Raw genomic sequence first — 22175 nt, 5'->3', positions numbered from 1 at the left:
TCACCACTATATAATTCATCTATGTAACAAAAACCTACTTGTAACCCAAAAGCTATTGAAATAAAAATCTTTTTAATAAAGAAAATGCCACACAAAAATATTAGTTTTCTTCTAATGCTGAAGGCCAATATAAAAGGTAACAAAAGCCTGAGCTCTTTAATTAATGGGTACAAGTTAAGACAGAATCACATCAGGATTTGAAGTTGAACCTGAGCTCAAATCCTGTTCCCATCACTGCTAGCTCTCCGAGGCTTTCCTCTCAACTACAAAGTGGAGATATAATACTAAACAAGCTTACTGGGTTGCTTAACTAATATCTAGAACATACTTAACAGTGTTTCTATTAATGCGACAACTAACTGTAAGCACTTAATAAAGAGTAGTCATTATTAAGCAATGATAAATAAAAGCATTTGTATAATTCTTTTTTTAGCTTTTGAAACCCTTGCACCTAGATTTTCTCATCTAATATTCATTAAAACCCTGAAAGGCCGATCATATCCCCACTTTAGAGATGGGGACACCAAAAAACAAAGAGATGGGAACACCTAGATATATCAGAGATCCTAGTTTTTATTTTATTTATTTATTTATTTATTTATTTATTTAGAGACAGAGTGTCGCTCTGTTGCCCAGGCTGGAGTACAGCGGCGCAACCTCGGTTCACTGCAAGCTCCGCCTCCCGGGTTCACGCCATTCTGCCTCAGCCTCTGGAGTAGCTGGGACCACAGGCGTCCGCCACCGCGCCCGGCTAATTTTTTTGTGTTTTTTTAGTAGAGACGGGGTTTCACCATGTTAGCCAGGATGGTCTCGATCTCCTGACCTCGTGATCCGCCCGCCTCGGCCTCCCAAAGTGCTCGGATTACAGGCGTGAGCCACCGCGCCCGGCCTGATCCTAGCTTTTTGTAGGTGACTGACCTAGGTGGTACAAGATGTCCTGTACTTGTTCATTTATTCACACATACAACACATATTTATTGACTTCTTACCATAAACTGTTTAAGGAGCCTGGTGGGGATACCGCATAAAGAAACAAGCAAAAATAGACAAAAATCTTTGTCTAGAAATATATAAATATAGAACATTTTATAGAATATATAACATAGAAAACAGAAAAAAATAAATATGAAAATAGCCTAATTTTCAGGGTTTTCCTTTTTTTACATACCCTTCATGGTTAACGGTTAGTGGTTAATGGGGATTACCCATTAACTCCCACCCTCCTTCCCAGCTCTCTCCCAAGACTTAGTTTCAGGAACTAGAAAATTCTGATTCAGCTTGGGTGCAATGGCCTCTCAAAGGGCGAGGCTTATTCGAAGCCTCAAATTCAGAAAACCCGGCCAGACCTTGGAAGTTAAGAAGGTGGAAGGCAGATCGCGGAACCAGTTCTGATAGCTGTGGTTCTCTGAGGGAAGCCAATTCTGGGGACCGGTAGTGGAAAGCTCTTGGGCTGTTTCCGGCCACCTCAGCGGGAAGCGGAGACGCAAGTAGCTGGATCTCCGGTAACTGAGACATAGGGTATAACTGTTGTCGCGGCGGAGGAAGTGAGGACGGCGCCAAGGGCCTTCCGGGCCAGTGTTGGATCCCTGTAGTTTGTGAAGATGGTGTTGCTAACAATGATCGCCCGAGTGGCGGACGGGCTCCCGCTGGCCGCCTCGATGCAGGAGGACGAACAGGTGAGCTGCTTACTCACGACCCGCGACCCCAAGTCTCTGTCAGCGCGCTTTGCCCTCAGCATCGGATTCCTTCCTAGGACCGGGAGACCTTTGTGACTTCCCGGGCACTCCCGACCTCTCTGAAGTGCGCTTTTATCTTTTGGTGTAGGAGAGACTACCGGCGAGAGGAAATCTTTCCTGAAGGAGGAGTTAAGTTTTTTGTGTTAGCTGTTTCTCTTTCGAAAAACGCTCTGGAGAAGTGGTAGCTTTGGTTGATTGTGATCACCCAGTGTTCTTTGACTCTTTAGGGACTTTGTTAAAATTCAGGATTTCTAATTTTCTGCTGCTAATAGGACTACTGATGGATAAATCCTGGGAAAAAATCAGCCAAGTTCTTCAACTCTATAACGTGGCACCTGATCCTTGACCTAGCTTGCTGACATCTTTTGAAAGTGGGTGAGGTAATATTGCCACATAAAAGCACCTGTTAAAGTTCAGTACATCACATTCTTTCAGGATTATCCCCAGTTCCCACCTTCTCCAATACGCCGCACCACATTCCTGCAATACATTGTAACTTATTTTTTTCTTTGTCTTTCAATAACTTGAGTTTCCTAGCGGGCAAACGACGGGTCTTAATCATCTCTTTGTTATCCATACCTTTTACAATAGCTGCTTTATGCTAGTAGGTGCTCAAAAGTATACTGAACTGATTAAAAACAGCACTAACTCCAGATGTCTTAAAAGAAAGCTGTTTCGTGTTTTAGAAACACAGTGGAAATTTCTGAAGTAAGACAAGTTTCTGGAGCAAGCTTGGGAGGTTCTGAAGACAAAGCTGAGAATGGAATTTATATAATTTGTTTAAAGTGATCAATTTTATTTTACTTTTCCATACAGTCTAAGTAAAACCTTGAGCCTTAAAAAAAGATGAGATATTGAAAAAATAGTTTGCACATTTCTTCTGTTGGACTTTTCATTCATATATTAATGCAAAAAATTTTTACTGAGCACATCAAATGTGCCAGGCATAGTGTTAATGCAGGGAGTTAGAGTACACAGTCTCTACCTTTGTGGAGCTTACAGTCTAGTGGAAAAATCAGATAACCAACAAACTATTAAAATGTAGTTTAACTGCTAAGGAGAAGGAAGAGGGTTTTGTGCTTGAACATGGAAAATATATCTAAGTTGGTTTTAGGAAATCAGGAAAGTCTTCCCAGAAGGTATGACACTAAGGTAACAGTAGGATCCAGTAGTAAGAAACTATTCTATTTGGTTATATGCCTTTTTAGGTTTGATTTGGAAATATAGTTACTTTCACTTTTAGGAGAGTGGTGATACAGATAATAAAGTTGCAGGTCATGCTAAGTGAAATATATTCTATTCATTACATAAAAACAAAGTCTAATCTTTGAAATAAACTGTGGACAATTTAACATACCCCGATTTGCTAATGTGAAATGTTTTTCAGGAATACTCTAGGACCATCCTGCAGAAGGAGTGTAATTGTTCAAATGAACCTAGGAATATGATTTGAACAAAGTAGATAGTGCAGGGAAATATCCTTGAAGGATGTGTAGTTTGACTAAAAAATAGTTTTCCTACAGTGGGTGGCTGTATGTTAGGGGTAGCGGGGATGGAATCTGGTCAATTTTTAAATCATTGCATTGAATTCCAGTGTTGGCAAAGAATACAAAGTGAACTTGAAAGTCTACTTAATATTAGTGGCCCCTACTCTCTGCCGTGATACTTTATTGAAAAATTAATTGACTTATTGTTTTTTAATTATAAATTTGGTATTGATTTCATATTGGTTTATCAAGATGGGTTGCTTTGTTTAATTGACAAGGAAAGAAATTTTACGCACAAATATTTTTGTGATTGTAGTGCCATAGTATTTTCCTTTAGGAATTTTGACTTTGAATAATAAAGTTTGCCTAAACTTTTAATGTCTGTAAAGATCTGAATCTTAGGCTTACTTTTACTATTTTAATAGTATACAGAACATTTATAAAAGCGCCTACTACATACCAAACACTGTGCTAAGCCTATTAAGTTCATTTTTTTATTTAATCCTCATACTACCATATTAGAACAGGTACTATTAAAATCTCCAATTATAGATAAGGAAGCTCTGAGGCTTAGAGAGGATAGATCACTTGCCTAAATTCACAGCTAATAAGTGGCATAATGAAATTTTTCATCAGGGTTTTTCCCCTTGGCACTGTTGACATTTGGGGATGGATAATTATTTGTTCTTGGGGACTGTTCTGTATATTGTGTAGGAGGTCCAGCAATATTCCTGGCCTCTACCCTCTAGATGCCAGTAGTACCACCACCCTTCCCCACTTTCTTTGTTTGTATGATGACAAAAATATTTCTAGACATTGCTAAATGTCTCATGGGGGCAAAATCACCCCAATTGAGACCCAGTGGTTGTTATTAATTTTTTGTTGACTCAGAGAAAAACTTAATAACCACTGTACTTTAGTGCCTAACCACTGTACTTCACTGCCTTGTTCTAAGGCCTTTTAATGATGTCTTACCTCTTAGGAGTCCAGGAATAACTTTTTAATAAACAGATATCTCAACCAAACAGTTTTATATTTAATCACCTTAATTGTCCAGGCCAGATAATTCAATGTATTTTCATTTTTGTATGTTTTTGTTTTCTTATCAGTGTACTTTCAGTATTTACACTTATAATAGATATCATATTTTAGGTATTTACTAGGTGCCTGTACAAGCTGCCATATTACTGAAGATGGACAGTTATTCAGATAATACAATAGAGAGTAAAATTTACAAAATAATGTAGACAGAGTATTTTATACAGGGTGTTTCCTCTGTGTTTAACTGAAAATTTAGACTTAGGGCAGGAAGAGAGATGAGCTTTTCTTCTCAAATGTGGACTCCCTAACTGATACCCTGTTTATCTTTTTTCCTCATTCCTTTTATGGCATGTTTCTCCTTTTAGGATTTTTGCAATTTTTTTATCTACCTTTCTGTTCTGCCTCAAAATTATTGTATTTTCTTTCATTTTCCTCTGGCATCGTGAAGGGCAGTCCAGACTTGAAAAAAGTGTTAGATCTCACCAAATAGGCAGCAGGAAGCTCCAAGAAAGCAGATAACATGTTATACAGTTAAATTGTCTCATGCTCCCAATCACTGAGGGTTGATTAATCCACTTATTGTAACTGCTTTTAGAAGAAAGTGGTTGGTTCTTGGTGCTGCTGGTCTTTGACCAGCTGAGTTCAGTGGGTATTTAAAAATGATAAGAGCTATGAAGGCAAAAGTTGTTATTGATACAACTAGTTGTTCAGCAGTCTTAGGTGACAGCAATGAAAAGTATTGTGGTTGTGTGTCAAGTTACTACCTTCTATCTTTTGTAATATATAGATCCAAATCCTACATTTGCTGTTGGATAACCTCAAATTTGTTTCACAGTTTTTCCAGTTATTCTGATCCACTGCATTATTGGATTACTAATAGATATCTCATAATTATATCATATACAAATTTCATTAATCTTTTCTAGATGAAGTAGAAAACAGAATGAGGATATCTAAATATTTTTAGGTGGACTGGCTAACTGTGGGCCCTTTGTGACTTTGATCTTGAAAGCAAACTAAAGGTCAGTATGTAAAACAGTGGTTAGGTTGTTTTGTGAGATCTAGATCAGAGCTGCCCCATGGTTTCTTGAGCATTTCCAATGAGTTAGAATTACATAGTAAGACTTCACCTAAAAGGTGGATCTACTATTGAAACAATTTCAATTATAGAGTTAGGGTAGCATAATGCTTAGGAGTAGGGGCTCCAGGGCCAGATTGCCTGCATTCAGATCCTAGTTCCTCCCTTTTTAGCTTAGAGGCTAAAAAGTTTGACTTCTCAAGTAAAAAATTGACATAATAATTCTAATCACCTCATGAAGAATAAACGAGTTAAATAATGTAAAGTGTTCAGAACAGTGGCTGGCAAAAAGTGAACACTTAATAATTTCATTTGATCATTTCTGAAGAATCTTTTCTAATTCCATCTTGCCTTTCTTTTTTTTTTTTTTTTTTGAGATGGAGTCTCACTCTGTTGCCCAGGCTAGAGTGCAGTGGTGTGATCTCAGCTCACTGCAACCTCCGGTCCCCAGGTTCAAATGATTCTCCTGCTTTAGCCTCCCGAGTAGCTGGGATTACAGGCACCTGCAACCCTACCCGGCTAATTTTTGTATTTTTAGTTGAGATGAGGTTTCAGCATCTTGGCCAGTCTGATCTTGAACTCCTGACCTCATCCACCTGCCTTGGCCTTGCAAAGTACTGGGATTACAGGCGTGAACCCCCATACCCAGCCTCATCTTGCCTTTCTTAAAGGTTCACAGATCAGAATTGCACATAATCAATACACTGGATGCAAATATGTAATGAATGCATGATTTTTCACATTACAAAATTAATTTGTGCATATTATAGAAAGTTCAGTAAATACATAAAAGCAAAATGACCAAAATGTTAACAGTGTTTATTAACTATAATCTGTACTCAAATTATATCCATTTTGGTGGATGACCTTAAACATATGTATGTGTGTATAACATTAAATAATAGGTAATACTGTAAGACTGTTTCACCTAATTTTTTCCACTTAACAGCGTTTAATGAATATTTTCTCATATCATTAAACTCTATACAGCATTGTTTTAATGGCTGCATAGTATTCCATTGTATGAATATGCCAGAAAGATTATTATTTAACCATGAAGATTGTGTTAGCATTGTGTTCTCAAGGATGGTAATGCTAACTGAACCAGCATGGTAAGGTGTTGGTTGGCATACCATAATCCCTATAAATACATCCCCAGTGTTGTATATTGGCAGTCTTTACATTGCTGTTTGCAAATTCCTGAAATTGCAGAATGCTTTTGGCCAGTTTCTTATAGTTGATACAGTTGTTAGTTTTTCTCTCAGGTTACAGTAATGTTTACAGTGCCTCTTGTAAAGTCAAAGGATTTGTACCAATCTGAGTGGCAATTTTTTCCATGTTTCTTCAACTAGTCCTTTTAAGATTCTCACCTGCCTTTAGCAAAGAACTTATATTTAACACCTGTGGTTGCAGTTATGTTAAAAAATACCGATGTCACAGCCCCACCTCCAAGATGCTGACTTAATTGGTTTGGTGGTGGAGACTGGGCATAAGTAGTTTTGTTTTTGAGATTTCCCCAAATGATTCTATTGTTGAAGCCAAGGTTGAAAATCACCGATCTATGTTGTTATTCTTTCTTGGCACTTGAGTAGCATTCCCAACATTATTTGCATGCTTTTTATCTACTCTTGTGGGTTCAGATCTCTTCAGAATGGCACTGGGGAAACAAAAAGATTGGTAAGTACCATTCAAATTTAGGAAAATAGAATATTGTGCACTAGTTCTTATTGGCTAAAAGCATATGACAGTATTCACTCTTACTGGCTGGCCATATATTAGTAGTACTGTTTAATATGATAATTTTGATATAATTATTATAAAGTACTGTTTAATATATAAAACTGTACATACATACAGACATACATATGTTAATATAGAACTATTTCTCAAATATATAACAAATATATGTCAATAAAACAAATAATTGCCATAACAGTGGTATTAAACAAGATAAATCTACAAACTAATACCTCGACTGGACTCTGCCTATCTCCCCTGGTTCACCTCATGCTTATTCACCTTCTTATTCATATTGAAATTTCCAGTTCACCATTTTTACATATAGCTTAGAATCTTATTATCCTGTAATTGTACATTTGCTGATCTGCCACTGTATCATTTTATTATTGCTTCCTTGTTTTTATTATCAGCTTAGCAGTACATTATCTACAATTTTAAGATATCACTTTGTACTTTATCAAAGTTAGACCTCAGATCCTGGGAGACCCTAGCATAAATACTTTTCTACTTAAATATTTAGTTATTAAACATCTGCCAAAGGGAGGCTATTCTTTCTATGTAAAATAAATAATTCCAAAATAGGATTATTTCTTTGCATCACATGGCAGTGTCCTAGTCTGGGTTACTATACAAAATACCATAAATTGGGTGGCTTATAAACGACAGAAATTGATTTTTCTAGTTCTGCAAGGTGAAGATCAAGCACCAGCAGATTTGGTGACTATTGAGGGCCTATTCCTGGTTCATAGATGTCACCTTCTGGCTGTTTCCTCACATGGTGGATGGAGCAAGCTAGCCCTCTGGGGTCTCTTTTATAAAGGTACTAATCGCATTCATGAGGGCTCTACCCTCATGACTTAATCACCTCCCAAAGGTCCCACTTCTTAATACCATCACTTTGGGGGGTTAGGATTTCAACATGAATTTTGTGGGGGATACCAGCAAACATTCAGACTATAGCTGGGTAGCTGGCCGAAAGCTCCCCTACCCCACATGTGGTTGGAAAAACAATGTCTATTTGCTTCCCATTCTTCAGGCACTTCCTTTCCCTGTTGGATCTAGTAGATTGGAGATGCATGGTTTTCTTCTTTTGAAATGACACTGCTGTTTTTTCCAGTAGATTTGCCCCCTCTTTTTAACAAAAATAATTGCAAAAGCAGTTAGAAATTGTTCAGGAAAATATTACCTGTAATTATAACATCTGAATGCTATTATTTTCATTTTTGTCTGCATATATCCCTCGATATTCAAACTTTTGCTGTCCAAACTTGGGAACCAAATAGATTTATTCAGTAAAGGGTATCGACATCCTAATCTTTGTCTCTACCCTTGGTCATTTTTACGTAATTGCAGTCAAAGTGTTCATAATAATTTGCAGTCACGAGTACACACATTTAGTTTTGTTTAAATGCTAAAAACTGTAACACTTGTGGAAGGTTCTGCTGGATATTCCAACATAAAAATGAAATTCACCAATCTTGTTCCTAGGATATTCCCCTGAGTATAGCACATGCTGTGTAGTTCTGTGCCAATAACTGCAAATGAAATGGGTTAGGAGGAGAGTACTGTCCTAATAGTGGAAAGAACACTGGATTGAAAGTTAAGAGTGCTTAAGTGTATTTGAGGTATATGCTTTTGCTTCTTAGCAAATAACTAATGCGATCATCTTGAAGAAGTAGGGGTTAGGTCTTCCTCTGTACTCTGAAAGTAGGTTGTCTTTCCTCCGTTAAAATGAATCTTACTTACCTGTAAATGAAGGACTTCATTCAGAGTGTCCTCATAATATGGGGCTTCTCACTAATTGATAGAGCATTTTGTGGAAAATTCTTAAATGAAGATGTCTTCTTTCAGTCTGGCCGGGACCTTCAACAGTATCAGAGTCAGGCTAAGCAACTCTTTCGAAAGTTGAATGAACAGTCCCCTACCAGATGTACCTTGGAAGCAGGAGCCATGACTTTTCAGTGAGTGTAATCTTGATTTCTTTATGATCATTTAAGTGTGAAATACAGTAACAGAATGCCTGATAAAAATAATAATTTTTAAAAAGTAAAGATTACTTAAAAATGTGTCTTTTGGGAGGAGCAACTTCTCTGGCTCTAATTCTACAAAATGGACATCTTGTTGGTTTTTTCAGCATGTTTACAGTAATTTAACCTGTTAACATGTGTCTAATGAATGCTGTGCTCATCATGCAATAATAGATAACTTCTTGCTTTAGGATTGTCTTGGAGCCAGATATGTGTAGGTTAGTACCCTTGCTCAAACATTTCCTAACAGTGTAACTTTGAGCAGCTCACATAACTTCTCTAAGCCTCAGTTTCCTCTATAAAGTAGTGAAAATAAACATAGGAGGTTTGAGAGGATTGTGAGGGAATCTGTGTGTATTATTTAGCATCTTGTCTGACACACATGGGAAAAGTCAATAATTATTAGTTATTATTTTGAAAAAAGAAAATTATAAAAGATAAGAGCATCTTAATCAGTGGTTATAAACGATACAGCTGATAGAGGACTCAAAGGAACATTATTGGATTTTAAATTATCTACAAATAATTGGTATTTAATGTTTAATACATGCCAAGTTTGAAGCTGACAAAATAGGAAGGATTAAAAAGGAAAAGAGTACAAGAGCATCAGAGGAAAATAAAAACGGATTAGTTAAATAATCTTTGCTATTTTAGGGACTTAGATAGTAAGATAACTTAGGCCAGGGAGGAAGCTGCTATGTTTACTTTTAAAAAACAAAACAAAAATTCTCTACCTATAAAAGACAAGTAAAAAGTACATCAAAACAAAAATAAAACCCTAGGCAATTGGCTAAGAAAATGTTGGACATTATGTTTTATGATGTATTAATTTTTATAATATCCGAAATATTTTCTAGAACTCTAATTTTCAACACCAAAAATAGTCACTCACTTAATATCTAGTATCCTCATCATGGTTTAGAGAACCAAGACCTAGGAAAGTTCTCATGGAATTGAGAAGAGATTTTCTTCTGCCTGATTCCTTTAGGACATTCATAATCTCATATCATCCTTTATTTCCATCCAAGAGCTATTAAGGGTTTATTCTTTGCCAGACCTTATATTGAGTCCTGCATTTAACGTCCATACCTTTTAACAAAACTGTTCTCTTAGTACAGAGAGAGACATATACTCAAACAAGTATACTATAATATCTTAATTGAAAAGATGCTGTAAATTGGATTTAAATGAAATGTTTTGGGAACAGAGAGAAGGAAGGAACAAATTCCCATTTGTAGGGGGTAAGTTTGAAGAAATGGGACAGAGGAGGGGAGTATATATAAAGAAGTTTCACAGAAAAAATTATGGTAGAATTGAACATATGAAAATGAACAGGATTTCTCCAGGTATTTAAAAGAGCATTAACGGTTAGAAAAAACAATATAAGCAGAAGTCCACAAATATGTAAAGAACCTAGCATGTTGGAAAACAGTCCGCCATTTGGTTTATTAAAATATATGATAGAATGTTGCTTACACTTGTTTTGAAAGGCTGTAAATATAATACCATGGAGTATGATTTTATTTTGTAGGTATTAGGGAACCCTTAGAGTTTATAAGCAGGGTAATATGGTCATCTGTAGTCTCTGGGAATAAAACTGATGGTATAGAAGATGGTGTAGACTAAAAGCAAAAAGACCAGTTAACTCAGGTGCCCAAGCAAGGAACAAGACAGCTGTATTATTAATATTATTTTAAGGGGCCTGAGAGATCATATAATAGTCTTTATCCTTTATGGAGCCCTAGGATGCCTCAGGAGCCACATAGAAAGGGCAAGGATGGGAGTATATATAATGCTTTGGGCCCCTAAACTCCTCCTTATGTTTTAAATTTTTTCCTTTTATTTTCAGTTGACATGTAATAATTATACATATTTATGGGATACAGAGTGATATTTCAATACATGTATACAATGTGTAATCAAATCAGAGTAATTAGCATATTCATCACCTCAAACATTTATCATTTCTTTGTGTTGTGAACCTTCAAAATCTTGTAGCTTTTTGAAAATACGTGGTAAGTTATAGTTAGCCATATTCACCCTACAGTTCTGCAGAACACCAGAACTCATTCTTCCTATCCAGTTGTAATTTTTTATCCATTAACTTGCCTCTGCCCATCCTCCCCTTCTATCTACCTTTCCCCACTTCTAATACCCACAATTCTACTCTCTACTTCCATGAGCTCAAAAATTTTTTTTGGCTCCTACATATGAATGAGAACATGCCATATTTATCTTTCTGTGCATGACTGATTTTACTTAACGTAATGTCGTCCAGATTTATCCATGTTGCTGCTAATGATAGAAATTCATTCTTTTTTATGGCTGAATAGTATTCCATGGTGTGTGTGTGTGTGTGTGTGTGTGTGTGTGTGTGTAAAACACTTTTAAAATCCATTCTCTTGATGGACATTTCTCTTGATTATCTATCCATAGATATTATGAATGGTGCTGCCGTAAACATGGGGGTACAGATAAGTTTTTAACATAATGAGTTTTTTTCCTTTGGAGAAATACCCAGCAGTGGGATTGCTAGATTGTATGGTAGTTCTGTTTTTAGTTTTTTGAGAAACCTCCATACTGTTTTCCATAGTGTATAAAAGTTCTCTTTTCTCTTCATCCTCGACAGCATTTATTGACTTTTGTCTTTTTAATAGACATTTTAACTGGGGTGAAATAATATGTCATTGTGGTTTTTATTTACATTTACCTGAAGATTAGTGATGTTGAGCATTTTTTCATATACTTGGCCATTCGCATGTCTTTTGAGAAATGTCAATTCTGTTCCTTGCCTACTTTTTAATTGAATTATTTTTGGTTTTGCTGTTGAGTTGTTTGAGTTCCTCGTATGTTCTGGATATTAGTTCCTCATCAGATGAATGAAACTAGGTCCCTATCTCATCATATACAAAAATCAACTTAAAGTAGATTAAAGACTTAAGCATAAGACCCTAAACTATAAAACTACTAGAAGAAAACATAGGGGAAATGCTTCAGGACATGAACCTGGGCAAAGACTTTATGGCAAAAACTTCAAAGCACAGGCAACAGAAAAGAAAGTAGACAAATGGGACTGTATTAAACTAAAAGCTTCTGCACAGCAAAGGAAACAACACAGTGAAGAGACAACTTGCACAATGGGAGAAAATATTTGCAAACTCCTACTTAAACTAAAGAACCTCTGATTTTATCTGATACATACATTGGCCTTCTGAATATAAGTTTTGCTTGTTATATATACATATTCCATATATAAATATATATATTTGCATGTGTGTGTGTGTATACTAAAAAGAAGTTGGAAAACCACTTAGTAGCCTAACATTTTTCTAAGAATTTCTCAGATGTGTAATCATATAGCCCCTTCCAGAGTGCATGGGTGCTCATCATCACAAAAGAAAGTCAGTTCCATTGTTGAAAAGTTTCCAGTTGATTACAGAGTTCTCCTGGACTGTAAATTAAGGAGTCTTATTAGTCTTGTACCCAGTAAACATTATGTCATTAACCTTACATTTCTATCCACAGAAATTTCCAGTTCCAGTGTTTTCCTTTGTGGCTGGAAAGAGTTTAAATATGTGTATGCTAGTTTACCATATAGAATCAAAGCGTGGATGGAGTCACAACTCTGAATTTTTCAAGAAAAAGTCTTAAGTATTAAGCAAAAAACAAATAACCCCATTTAAAAAATGGACAAAAGACATGAACAGACATTTCTCAGAACATACTAGAGGCTAGCAAACTAATGAAAAAATGCACATCACTAATTATTGGAGAAATGCAAATCAAAACCACTATAAGATACCATCTCACAACAGTCACAGGGCTATTATTAAAAAGTCAAAAAACAACAGATGCTGATGAGGCTGTGGAGAAAAAGGAATTGCTTATACACTGTTTGTGGGAATGTAAATTCAGCCACTGTGGAAAGCAGTTTAGAGATTTTTCAAAGAACTTAAAACAGAACTACCATTAGACCCAGCAAACCCATTAATGGGTTTATATCCAAAAGGAAACAAATCTTTCTACCAAAAATCATGCACTTGCATATTCATTGCAGCACTATTCACAATAGCAAAGATATCAACCTAGGTACATGTTAGTGGTGGATTGGATAAAGAAAATGTAGTGTATATATACAGTATGGAATACTATGCAGTCGTAAAAAGAAATGAAATCATGTCCTTTGCAGCAACATGAATGGAGCTGGAAGTCATTACCTAAGTGAATTAATGCAGGAATAGAAAACTAAATACTGTATATTCTCATTTATAAGTTTATAAGCTAAACATTGGGCACTCATGGACATAAATATACTGAGGACTTACTAGAAGAGGAGGGAAGGAGGGGGCAGGGGTTGAAAAACCATTAGGTAGTATGCTTAGTACTTGGGTGACGGGATTGTTTGTACCCCAAACCTCGGCATTACGCAATATACCCAGGTAACAAACCCGCACGTATACATCCTCAAGCTAAAATAAAAGTTTAAAATGTTAGTTGAAGAATTGTGTAATGGGCTGGGTCCGGTGGCTTACACTGTAATCTCAGCACTTTGGGAGACTGAATTGGGTGGATCGATTGAGGTCACGAGTTTCAGACCAGCCTGGCCAAAATGGTGAAACCCCATCTCTACTAAAAATACAAAAATTAGCTGGGTGTGGTGGTGGGTGTCTGTAATCCCAGCTATTTGTGAAGCTGAGGCGTGAGAATCACCTGAACCTGGGAGGCAGAGATTGCTCTAACTGAGATCATGCCACTGCACTCCAGCCTGGGTAATCTGGGTGATGGAAAGAGCCCTGTCTCAAAAAAAAAAAAAAAAAAAGAGAGAGAATCTAATGGATGAAAAATTATAATAAATATGTCTAAATACTCCTTTTAGAATATACGGCTAATAGGCTGGGCGCAGTGGCTCACGCCTGTAATCCCAGCACTTTGGGAGGCTGAGGCGGGAGGATCACGAGGTCAAGATATCAAGACCATCCTGGCCAACAAACATGGTGAAACCCCGTCTCTACTAAAAATACAAAAATTAGCTGGGCATAGTGGCGCACGCCTGTAGTCCCAGCTGCTCGGGAGGCTGAGGCAGGAGAATGGCTTGAACCTGGGAGGCGGAGGTTGCAGTGAGCCGAGATAATGCCACTGCACTCCAGCCCGGGGGACAGAGCGAGACTCCGTCTCAAAAAAAAAAAAGAAAAAAAAAAAAAACCAAAAACAACAAAAAAAAGAATATACATCTAATAATGGGAAGATGTTTGCTTTCTGATTCCAAGGATTTGCGGTTTTAAATTGACTCTCGTTTAGCCAGCCTCAAAGTGTTTAGGCTAGATTTTTTAAAAAGTTTGCATGGTACAGAGATTCTGCTTTAACCTGTTGTCAGTGCTATTACTTTACAGACAACTTTGTCTTGCTTTTTATGTCTCACCAGCTACATTATTGAGCAGGGGGTGTGTTATTTGGTTTTATGTGAAGCTGCCTTCCCTAAGAAGTTGGCTTTTGCCTACCTAGAAGATTTGCACTCAGAATTTGATGAACAGCATGGAAAGAAGGTGCCCACTGTGTCCCGACCCTATTCCTTTATTGAATTTGGTAAGTTTTTGCCCCTCACTTCTCTCTATCAAGGGAGCAAACAATATGGAGAAGCTATTTGTTACACTGATTTAATATTTATACATTTTTTCTGATGTTTACTTGCTGAAGTTTTAGCTTCTGCTTCCTTTTCCATTCCACTTCTTTTTGTCTTTTTGAGTGACTAAGGCTTTGTTCTGAAAAGTAATTTTCTCTAGTCTTTTGATCTTTCCCCCATAGAAATTGTTGCCTTTTGCCCTTTCTGTTATTTGGTTTGATTCTTCTTTAGAGTCACATGTGACAGGAACTGTGCCTAAAGATCTACTTGATTGGCATGTAATGGCTGAGTTCTTCTTTACCCCAGTCCACAGACTCACACTCACAATAAGGCTCATTTTATGGAGATCAGAATTGGGAAATCAGAAAGAATGATGTTTTGTTTCTTTTAGTAGAATAAGATCCTCTAATTAAAAAAACATAACAAAGAAATAAAAGATACCTGGTACTCATGGTATTGGGGTATAATATTTACTACATTCAGGAATAGTGAGCATAGGTGTCTGTATTTGTACAAGAATTATAGAAAGACTAATTACTAATCAGACCTGGTAAAGTATCTGATGGTAAGGGATCAAAGGAAATGTCCTAAGTACAGTAAGTACAGGGAGTGAGAACAAGTAGGATCAGGCTATATCGCTGAAATTTTTAGTTAAAAGAGAAATTGGTTTTACTGGCTTAGAATTTTTGAAGTGTTTCAAGTTTGCTAGATAAATGGGTCATCTTGCTTTGGAAAAACACTCTAATGTTTCATAACTATATACTCTCCAAGTGCTGCTTTATATAATGTCCAGTTTTTCAAATTTTATTTTTATAGACAGTAATACTCCCATAAACCTCCCTCAAAAATAAGACAAATGTATCAGGGTCATACAGGAAACAGATGGCACACCCAAATTAGCTTAAGGGATTATATACAAAGGTATGACTAGGCTGTAGGAGAATTACAAGGTACAGTAACCTCTGACCAGTAGCATACTGGTTGTTACCATCCCTAGGCCTGAATGTATAAGGGGGAGGAGCAGTTTCTGAAACTGAAAAGGAGAAAATTTCTAGAGAAGGCCAACCTGAGAGGAGCGTAACTTTTGGTAGAGGGATACTTCCAGAAGAAGGTTATTTCCTTCTCTGAAAGAAGCCAGGGGAATAAATACCCGGACATCACTCACTGTCTGTTCTCCTTCTTCCCTACTGTTGGGGCTTCTTCATTGCCTGAACCTAACTGGCACAGAGCAAGGAGTCTATTGAGGCGCTTCATCCAAGTCAGCTTCCCAGTGCAGAAAGCAAGGTGCAGGAGGGCAGAGAGGAGATCTAAAGAGGCAAAAGAAAGGGGTACAGCACACTTAAATTAAGATTTTTGCCAAAAGTTGAAAATATCTTTAATAATAAGTCATTCTTCCTATAGTTTTGAGAAATACTGATATGAGCAAAAGATGGATGAGACTTCAGTTTTTATTTATTTATTTATTTACTTAGAGACAGAGTCTCGCTCTGTTGCCCAGGCTGGAGTGCAGTGGCATGATTTTGGCTAACTGCAACCTCTGCCTCCTAGGTTCAAGTGATTCTTGTGCCTCAGCCTCCTGAATAGCTGGGACTAGAGGTGCACGCTGCCATGCCCAGCTAGCTAATTTCGGTATTTTTGGTAGAGATGGGAGTTTTGCCTTGTTGGCCAGGCTGGTCTCGAATTACTGGCCTCAAGTGATCCACCCATCTTGGCCTCCCAAAATGCTGGGATTTATACATGTGAGACACAGTACCTGGCCGAGACTTCAGTTCAGTTTTATATTGGTATTTTGGAAAACTCCCTATTACATATTTGCTTTACCTGAGGTTTAAGAATGGAATGAAACTGGGAATGTATATTAGAGAAAATAAGGTAAAGTTTCTCAGCTTTTTAATGATCATGAACCCTTTTGCCATGTTAGGCTGTAATAATGCTAGAGTGTTACCAGCATCCTTTTAAGGAATGTGTAGAGGTAAGTAACACTTAGCCTAAGGGTCCTCAGAATACTGTTTGAACATTTCCGTTTTCAGGAAAGGCTTACTATAGTGGGTCTTAATTTCTCTAAGGATTCTGATAGCAGCCTTAGATAGCAAATACTTCTAACTCAAAGGTGTTCAAAGGACATTTCTCCTGAATGGTCGTCTAATTATACCTTTACATCTTACAAATGAAATAATCAAAGCCTAGATTTTGATATTCAACCAAGAGTTTGGTTAACCATGGACAGTGGCAAATCCAGGAATAAACTCAGAACTGTTTTGGTTTTTTTTGTTTTTGTTTTTGAGACAGAGTCTTGCTCTGTCACCCAGGCTAAAGTGTGGTGGCGTGATCTTGGCTCACTGCAACCTCTGCCTCCCAAGTTCAAGTGATTCTCCTGGCTCAGCCTCCTGAGTAGCTGGGATTATAGGCGTGTGCCGCCACGCCTGGCTAACTTTTTATATTTTTAGTAGAGACGGGGTTTCACTGTGTTAGCCGGGATGGTCTCGATTTCCTGACCTCATGATCCACCTGCCTTGGCCTCCCAAAGTGCTGGGATTACAGGTGTGAGCCACCGCGCCCGGCCAACTCAGAACTTTTAATTTCCTACCTCAGTACTTTGATGGCCATGAAAGAAATGGTCAGTTTTCTTCATCATTCTAGATACTTTCATTCAGAAAACCAAGAAGCTCTACATTGACAGTCGTGCTCGAAGAAACCTAGGCTCCATCAACACTGAATTGCAAGATGTGCAGAGGATCATGGTGGCCAATATCGAAGAAGTGTTACAACGAGGAGAAGCACTCTCAGGTATCTAAAAGCAATGAGTCTTACGAAGAAATGGTTCTCATTCCATAGACAAGGATAGCTTATTTTGCAGTGCCTTTCATGCTATTAGATTCTACCTAGAACTGTTAAGAATTTATCTCCCAGAAGTACATTACATTACAATGCTTCCAATATGATATTTTTTTTCCTAGCATGATTAGTTTTTGTTGAGTTGGAACAGTGTAAAGGACTCATCCATATTAGAAGCAATGATTATTTCTAAGATATTCACAAAATTAATTAAATTATATAACTTGTATAAGTTAAGGGAAATGAATGAGAGAAAACTCAACGATGTATTGCAGTCGTTTTTTGAGTAGCCTCTTTGGGAGACTTTACTGCTGCCAGATCAATCTTTATAAAATGCCATTTTCATCAAGGCATTCCTCTCTGAAAAACTTTTAAATCTGGGACTACAAGATAAGATCCAGTCTGACTTATTTTTCCGTCAGTCAGCCATTGTTATTGAGAGCTTGTTATTTGTAAGGCATTGTGCTCTACATATGGAAAATAAGGAAGATGCAAATGTCTGTCATTCTCTAGTTCACAAACACTCTTCTGTAGCCACACCAGCTTCTTTACTATCCTTAGTGGTCTATTCTGCCTTATGCTGGACCTGTTCTGTAAGACCTCCATAAGAACTGTCTCTTTAAAGAACCTTTCTCTGATCCTTATAGCCTGTATCACATTAATCTCTTCTGTACTTTAAACTCCTAAAGCACTTAGTAACATAATGGTTTTAGCACATATTACATGTATGTGTGTTTACCTAATTTACCTTAAATATATTTATTAAATACCTCTTACCATATTAAATATATATTTAATATATATTAAATATATTTCCATATAACATAAGTATCTATTTCATATATTTATATTAAAGTAGGCAAACATATTTGGATAATTAAATATTTTTATATAATTTCATATATTTTTTTGAGACAGAGTCTTGCTCTGTTGCCCAGGCTGGAGTGCAATGGCACGATCTTGGCTCACTGCAACCTCCATCTCCTGGGTTCAAGCGATCTTCCCACCTTATCCTCCTGAGTAGCTGGGGCTACAGGCATGTGCCACCATGCCTGGCTAATTTTTGTATTTTCTTAGTAGAGATGGGGTTTTGCCATGTTGTTCAGGCTGGTCACAAACTCCAGGGCTCAAGCAATCCACTCACTTCAGCTTCCCAAAGTGCTGGGATTACAGGCATGAGCCACAACACCCAGCCCTTTATATAATTTTAAAAGTGTAGGTAATTAGGTAAAATTAGGTTAAAAGTATATGTATATTTACCTGATATTTAAATATTACCTAAGTGTTTAATATGGACATGTAAGCTCTTTAAAGATAGTGCTTATGTATTTTATATCTGTTTCACATACTCCTTATATATCCCCCACAGAAATGGTCACAAATAGGTTCCTTAATAAGTATTTTTGAGTTCAACCATGCTATATATTCATTAGTAAGTGAGTTTTCTTTTATTATGAACTACAAACTTTAACCTTTTTTTGAGTAGTGAGCAGTTATTCATTTACCTTCACACTCTTTAAATACCAAATTTTGAGTGAGTGAGTGTGTAAGGTTTTGTCATACAGACTTGCAATTCCTATATGGGATAAAGTAGACAGGCACAGGAATTTTTCTTGTATCACTCATGCAAGACTCTAAATTCCTTAAAGGCAGGGATCATGTACATTTTGATCACTGTTGTATCCTCAGCACTTCACATGGTGCCTGTCACGTAAATATTTGTTAAATGACTTCTCCAAGCAATAGCTTTGTCTTTATGTTATCCTGTATTTCAAAATGTTCATATATAAATTCTCTCAACTATGACTTGTTTCATAGGGTCTAATAATTGTTCCTCTGCTGAGTTATTCTCAGCAGATTTAGATTCATTTAGCAAATGTTTATTGAGCACTAACTATATACCAGGCCCTGTTCTGGGCATTCAGGATATAGCAGCAAACACAGTAATTTAAAATCCCTGTCCAGTGGAGTGTATATTCTTGTAGGCTCTGTAAAAAAGATGCCCTGTGCATTGTCATGGTTATTTCTCACTCCCTGACTCTTCTTCCGTGACTAGATGTTTTTCTTACTCATGTGATCAGTTGCTAATTCAAACGTGGCTGTCATGCCTGTGTTATTAAGTAACGCCATGTTTCCCAATCAAAACCAGTCTCTATTAAGCAACTCCAAATATTCCAAAAGCATTCTTTAAGGAAGAAACAACCAGATTGCAAAATAGTTTTTTCTGAAATTTAAAGAAGTGAAAAGTTTGATCAGAATTTATTATGTCAAATGGAGAGTTTGTGTTTATTATTAAAATATGCCCTATATTTTAATATGGTCTAGCTTGTGTCTATCTGGCTATTTCTCTAAGTGTTTAGTTAACTGTTATAAGAAGATAACAACATTACAAATGTCCTTGGGGGTGAAAAAACTTGCCAGAAAATACTAAAAATAATTTACTTGGGTTTTTTTTTTTGTAGTACTTATTGTATTTTAGTTACAACTTTCCTATGTCTATTGAAATATAAATCCTGATAGCTTTAACTTCATAGTAGTCTCTACTATGTGGAGAATCTTAGAAATGTTAGCAGTCATCATTGAAGTATAGCTTAAGACTGTGTTTGGTTAACTGAATTTTCTGGTTATCTGAGTTTGTTTTACATGGATTATCATTATCGTTTTTCAAAATATAAGAGAATATGATTCAGACCATTAGAAGATTATGAAGATAATAATTATTGACATGTAATAATTATTATAATTTATCATGTGCAGGCATTGTTGCTCACTTTACAGGCAATCTCATGTACATACAACCTTATGACATAGTTACTGTTATTATCCCCAATTATAGATGAAGAAACTAGGTTTTAAATAGGTTACATGACTTGACCAATGTCACATAACTGGTACAGGTGATATCTGAACCAAAGAGTCTGAGGCCAGAACCTGCACTTCTAACCACCTTACTATATAGCCTCAAAAATTCAGACATAATCTGATCAGCATCATCAGTTAATTAGTATATGCAATGTTAGCCTTAAAATAAAAATGATGATTTAAGATTCATGGTTGTTGCAGTGCTGCTCATTTTGGTTATTTTTAATGCCTTAATACTTTCGGTAAAATACTTCCAGGGACTAATTAATGTTTTCCTTTTTTCCTCTTTGACAGCATTGGATTCAAAGGCTAACAATTTGTCCAGTCTGTCCAAGAAATACCGCCAGGATGCGAAGTACTTGAACATGCGTTCCACTTATGCCAAACTTGCAGCAGTAGCTGTATTTTTCATCATGTTAATAGTGTATGTCCGATTCTGGTGGCTGTGAAATAATGAATACAGTCACTGGTAAGGGAGAACCTAGAACCCAGTAGGTGTATATTTTCAGGAAACTGAGCTCACAGAGATGTGTATTAGAATCCAAGTGGAACTTCTGCCTCTAAAGACCTTGCAAGAAAAGAGATGTCCTGAAAATGAAAAGTTGCACCTCATTTAATGAAGCTTAACCCTATGTAGAAAGTCTCTTTCGGGGGCAGAGGCTTTCTCTGGGTGCCAAGCCATATATATTAGGGAATAGTAGATTGTTATTTCATTTTTTCCCTCTCAGTGCATTTTAAAAACAGCACTGGCTGGGGCATTCTCGTTCTCTGATGGAGCCATCAGTGAGATTTAACTTAGTCAACCTGTGCTAGCATTCTGAAATTCCTTCAAAGAAGGCAGTCCTTTGGGAAGGTGTTTTTTTTTTTTTTTTTTTTTGGACTCTAATCAACATTCCTTTTGTTGGTGACATTTGTGATTTTCAGTAATCTGAGTTTTTGATGGCCTTTTAAACAAGACTCCAGTATGTGAAGGTTAATTGCTGTGCTCCACAGATCTTGTCTATTGGCCCCTGTAGACAAGGAAAACAACAAATTTGTTGTTTTCCTTTTATAATTTGCTTATTGCACAATTGCTTTAGGGTAAGTGAATTATATTAAGATGCCTTGAAATTATAGCACTCCTTGATTAAGAAGCTAAAATGTTTCTCTCATTTACTCCTTAAACAAAAGACTTAAATTAGTTTGGGTCATTATTACTTTTATTTTGCAGCATTTGGTTTGTTATTAGTGTAAGAGCAAGTATAGGATATGGAGAGGCCCCTGGCTTCATGAGAACAAAGGAAGGCCCAGGTTATAATTACAGCTTTCTCCTGCCCCTTCTTTACTTTCTCTACCACAATTTTCTCCACTGTTTGTTTTCCTCTTGCCACAATTTGCTAACATTTAAAAAATTTTCCTGCACCCAGTAGTTTCATATCCTGTAGACATCCTCTTAGGACATTCTCAAATTTCAAAATAAAAACTATTCATCTATGTAGTTAATAAAATTTAAAGTTTTTGCAGATCAACTACTCAAACTACTAAATACATTTACCTGAGAAAAAGTCTCTGAGAGCACTTCATTCCTGTTTTAGTTCATGTAAATTCTCTGAGAATGTTCTGGAGATAGATAACTCATTTACAGTGGTTTCTATTAACTAATTAAAGTACCCATGATTTTTTCCTTTTCTGCTCAGGGATGATGGGGATTTCCTTTTACCTTCTGAGGTAGAATTTTTTAATGGGGAAAATAGGCCTTTTAAATATTAT

General features: G+C 36.6%; 2 protein-coding genes across 5 annotated transcripts in view; both read left to right on the top strand.

Moving 5' to 3' along the window:
• The window catches only part of LOC107971330 (notch homolog 2 N-terminal-like protein A), a 250005-nt gene that overhangs the window by 54800 nt on the left and 173030 nt on the right, over positions 1-22175 (top strand). The window lies entirely within an intron of this gene.
• On the top strand, positions 1454-20898 carry LOC741751 (vesicle-trafficking protein SEC22b). Its single transcript, NM_001361366.1, has 5 exons — positions 1454-1676; positions 8934-9043; positions 14532-14692; positions 17370-17516; positions 20721-20898. The coding sequence occupies exons 1-5, from the start codon at positions 1602-1604 to the stop codon at positions 20873-20875; spliced, it is 648 nt and encodes a 215-aa protein (NP_001348295.1). The 5' UTR covers positions 1454-1601; the 3' UTR covers positions 20876-20898.

The sequence above is a fragment of the Pan troglodytes genome, chromosome 1 (genome assembly GCF_028858775.2).
Source record: "Pan troglodytes isolate AG18354 chromosome 1, NHGRI_mPanTro3-v2.0_pri, whole genome shotgun sequence".
Taxonomy (NCBI): Eukaryota; Metazoa; Chordata; class Mammalia; order Primates; family Hominidae; genus Pan; species Pan troglodytes.
Note: the sequence above shows the minus strand (reverse complement) of the source record. Positions and strands in the feature narration are given on the sequence as shown.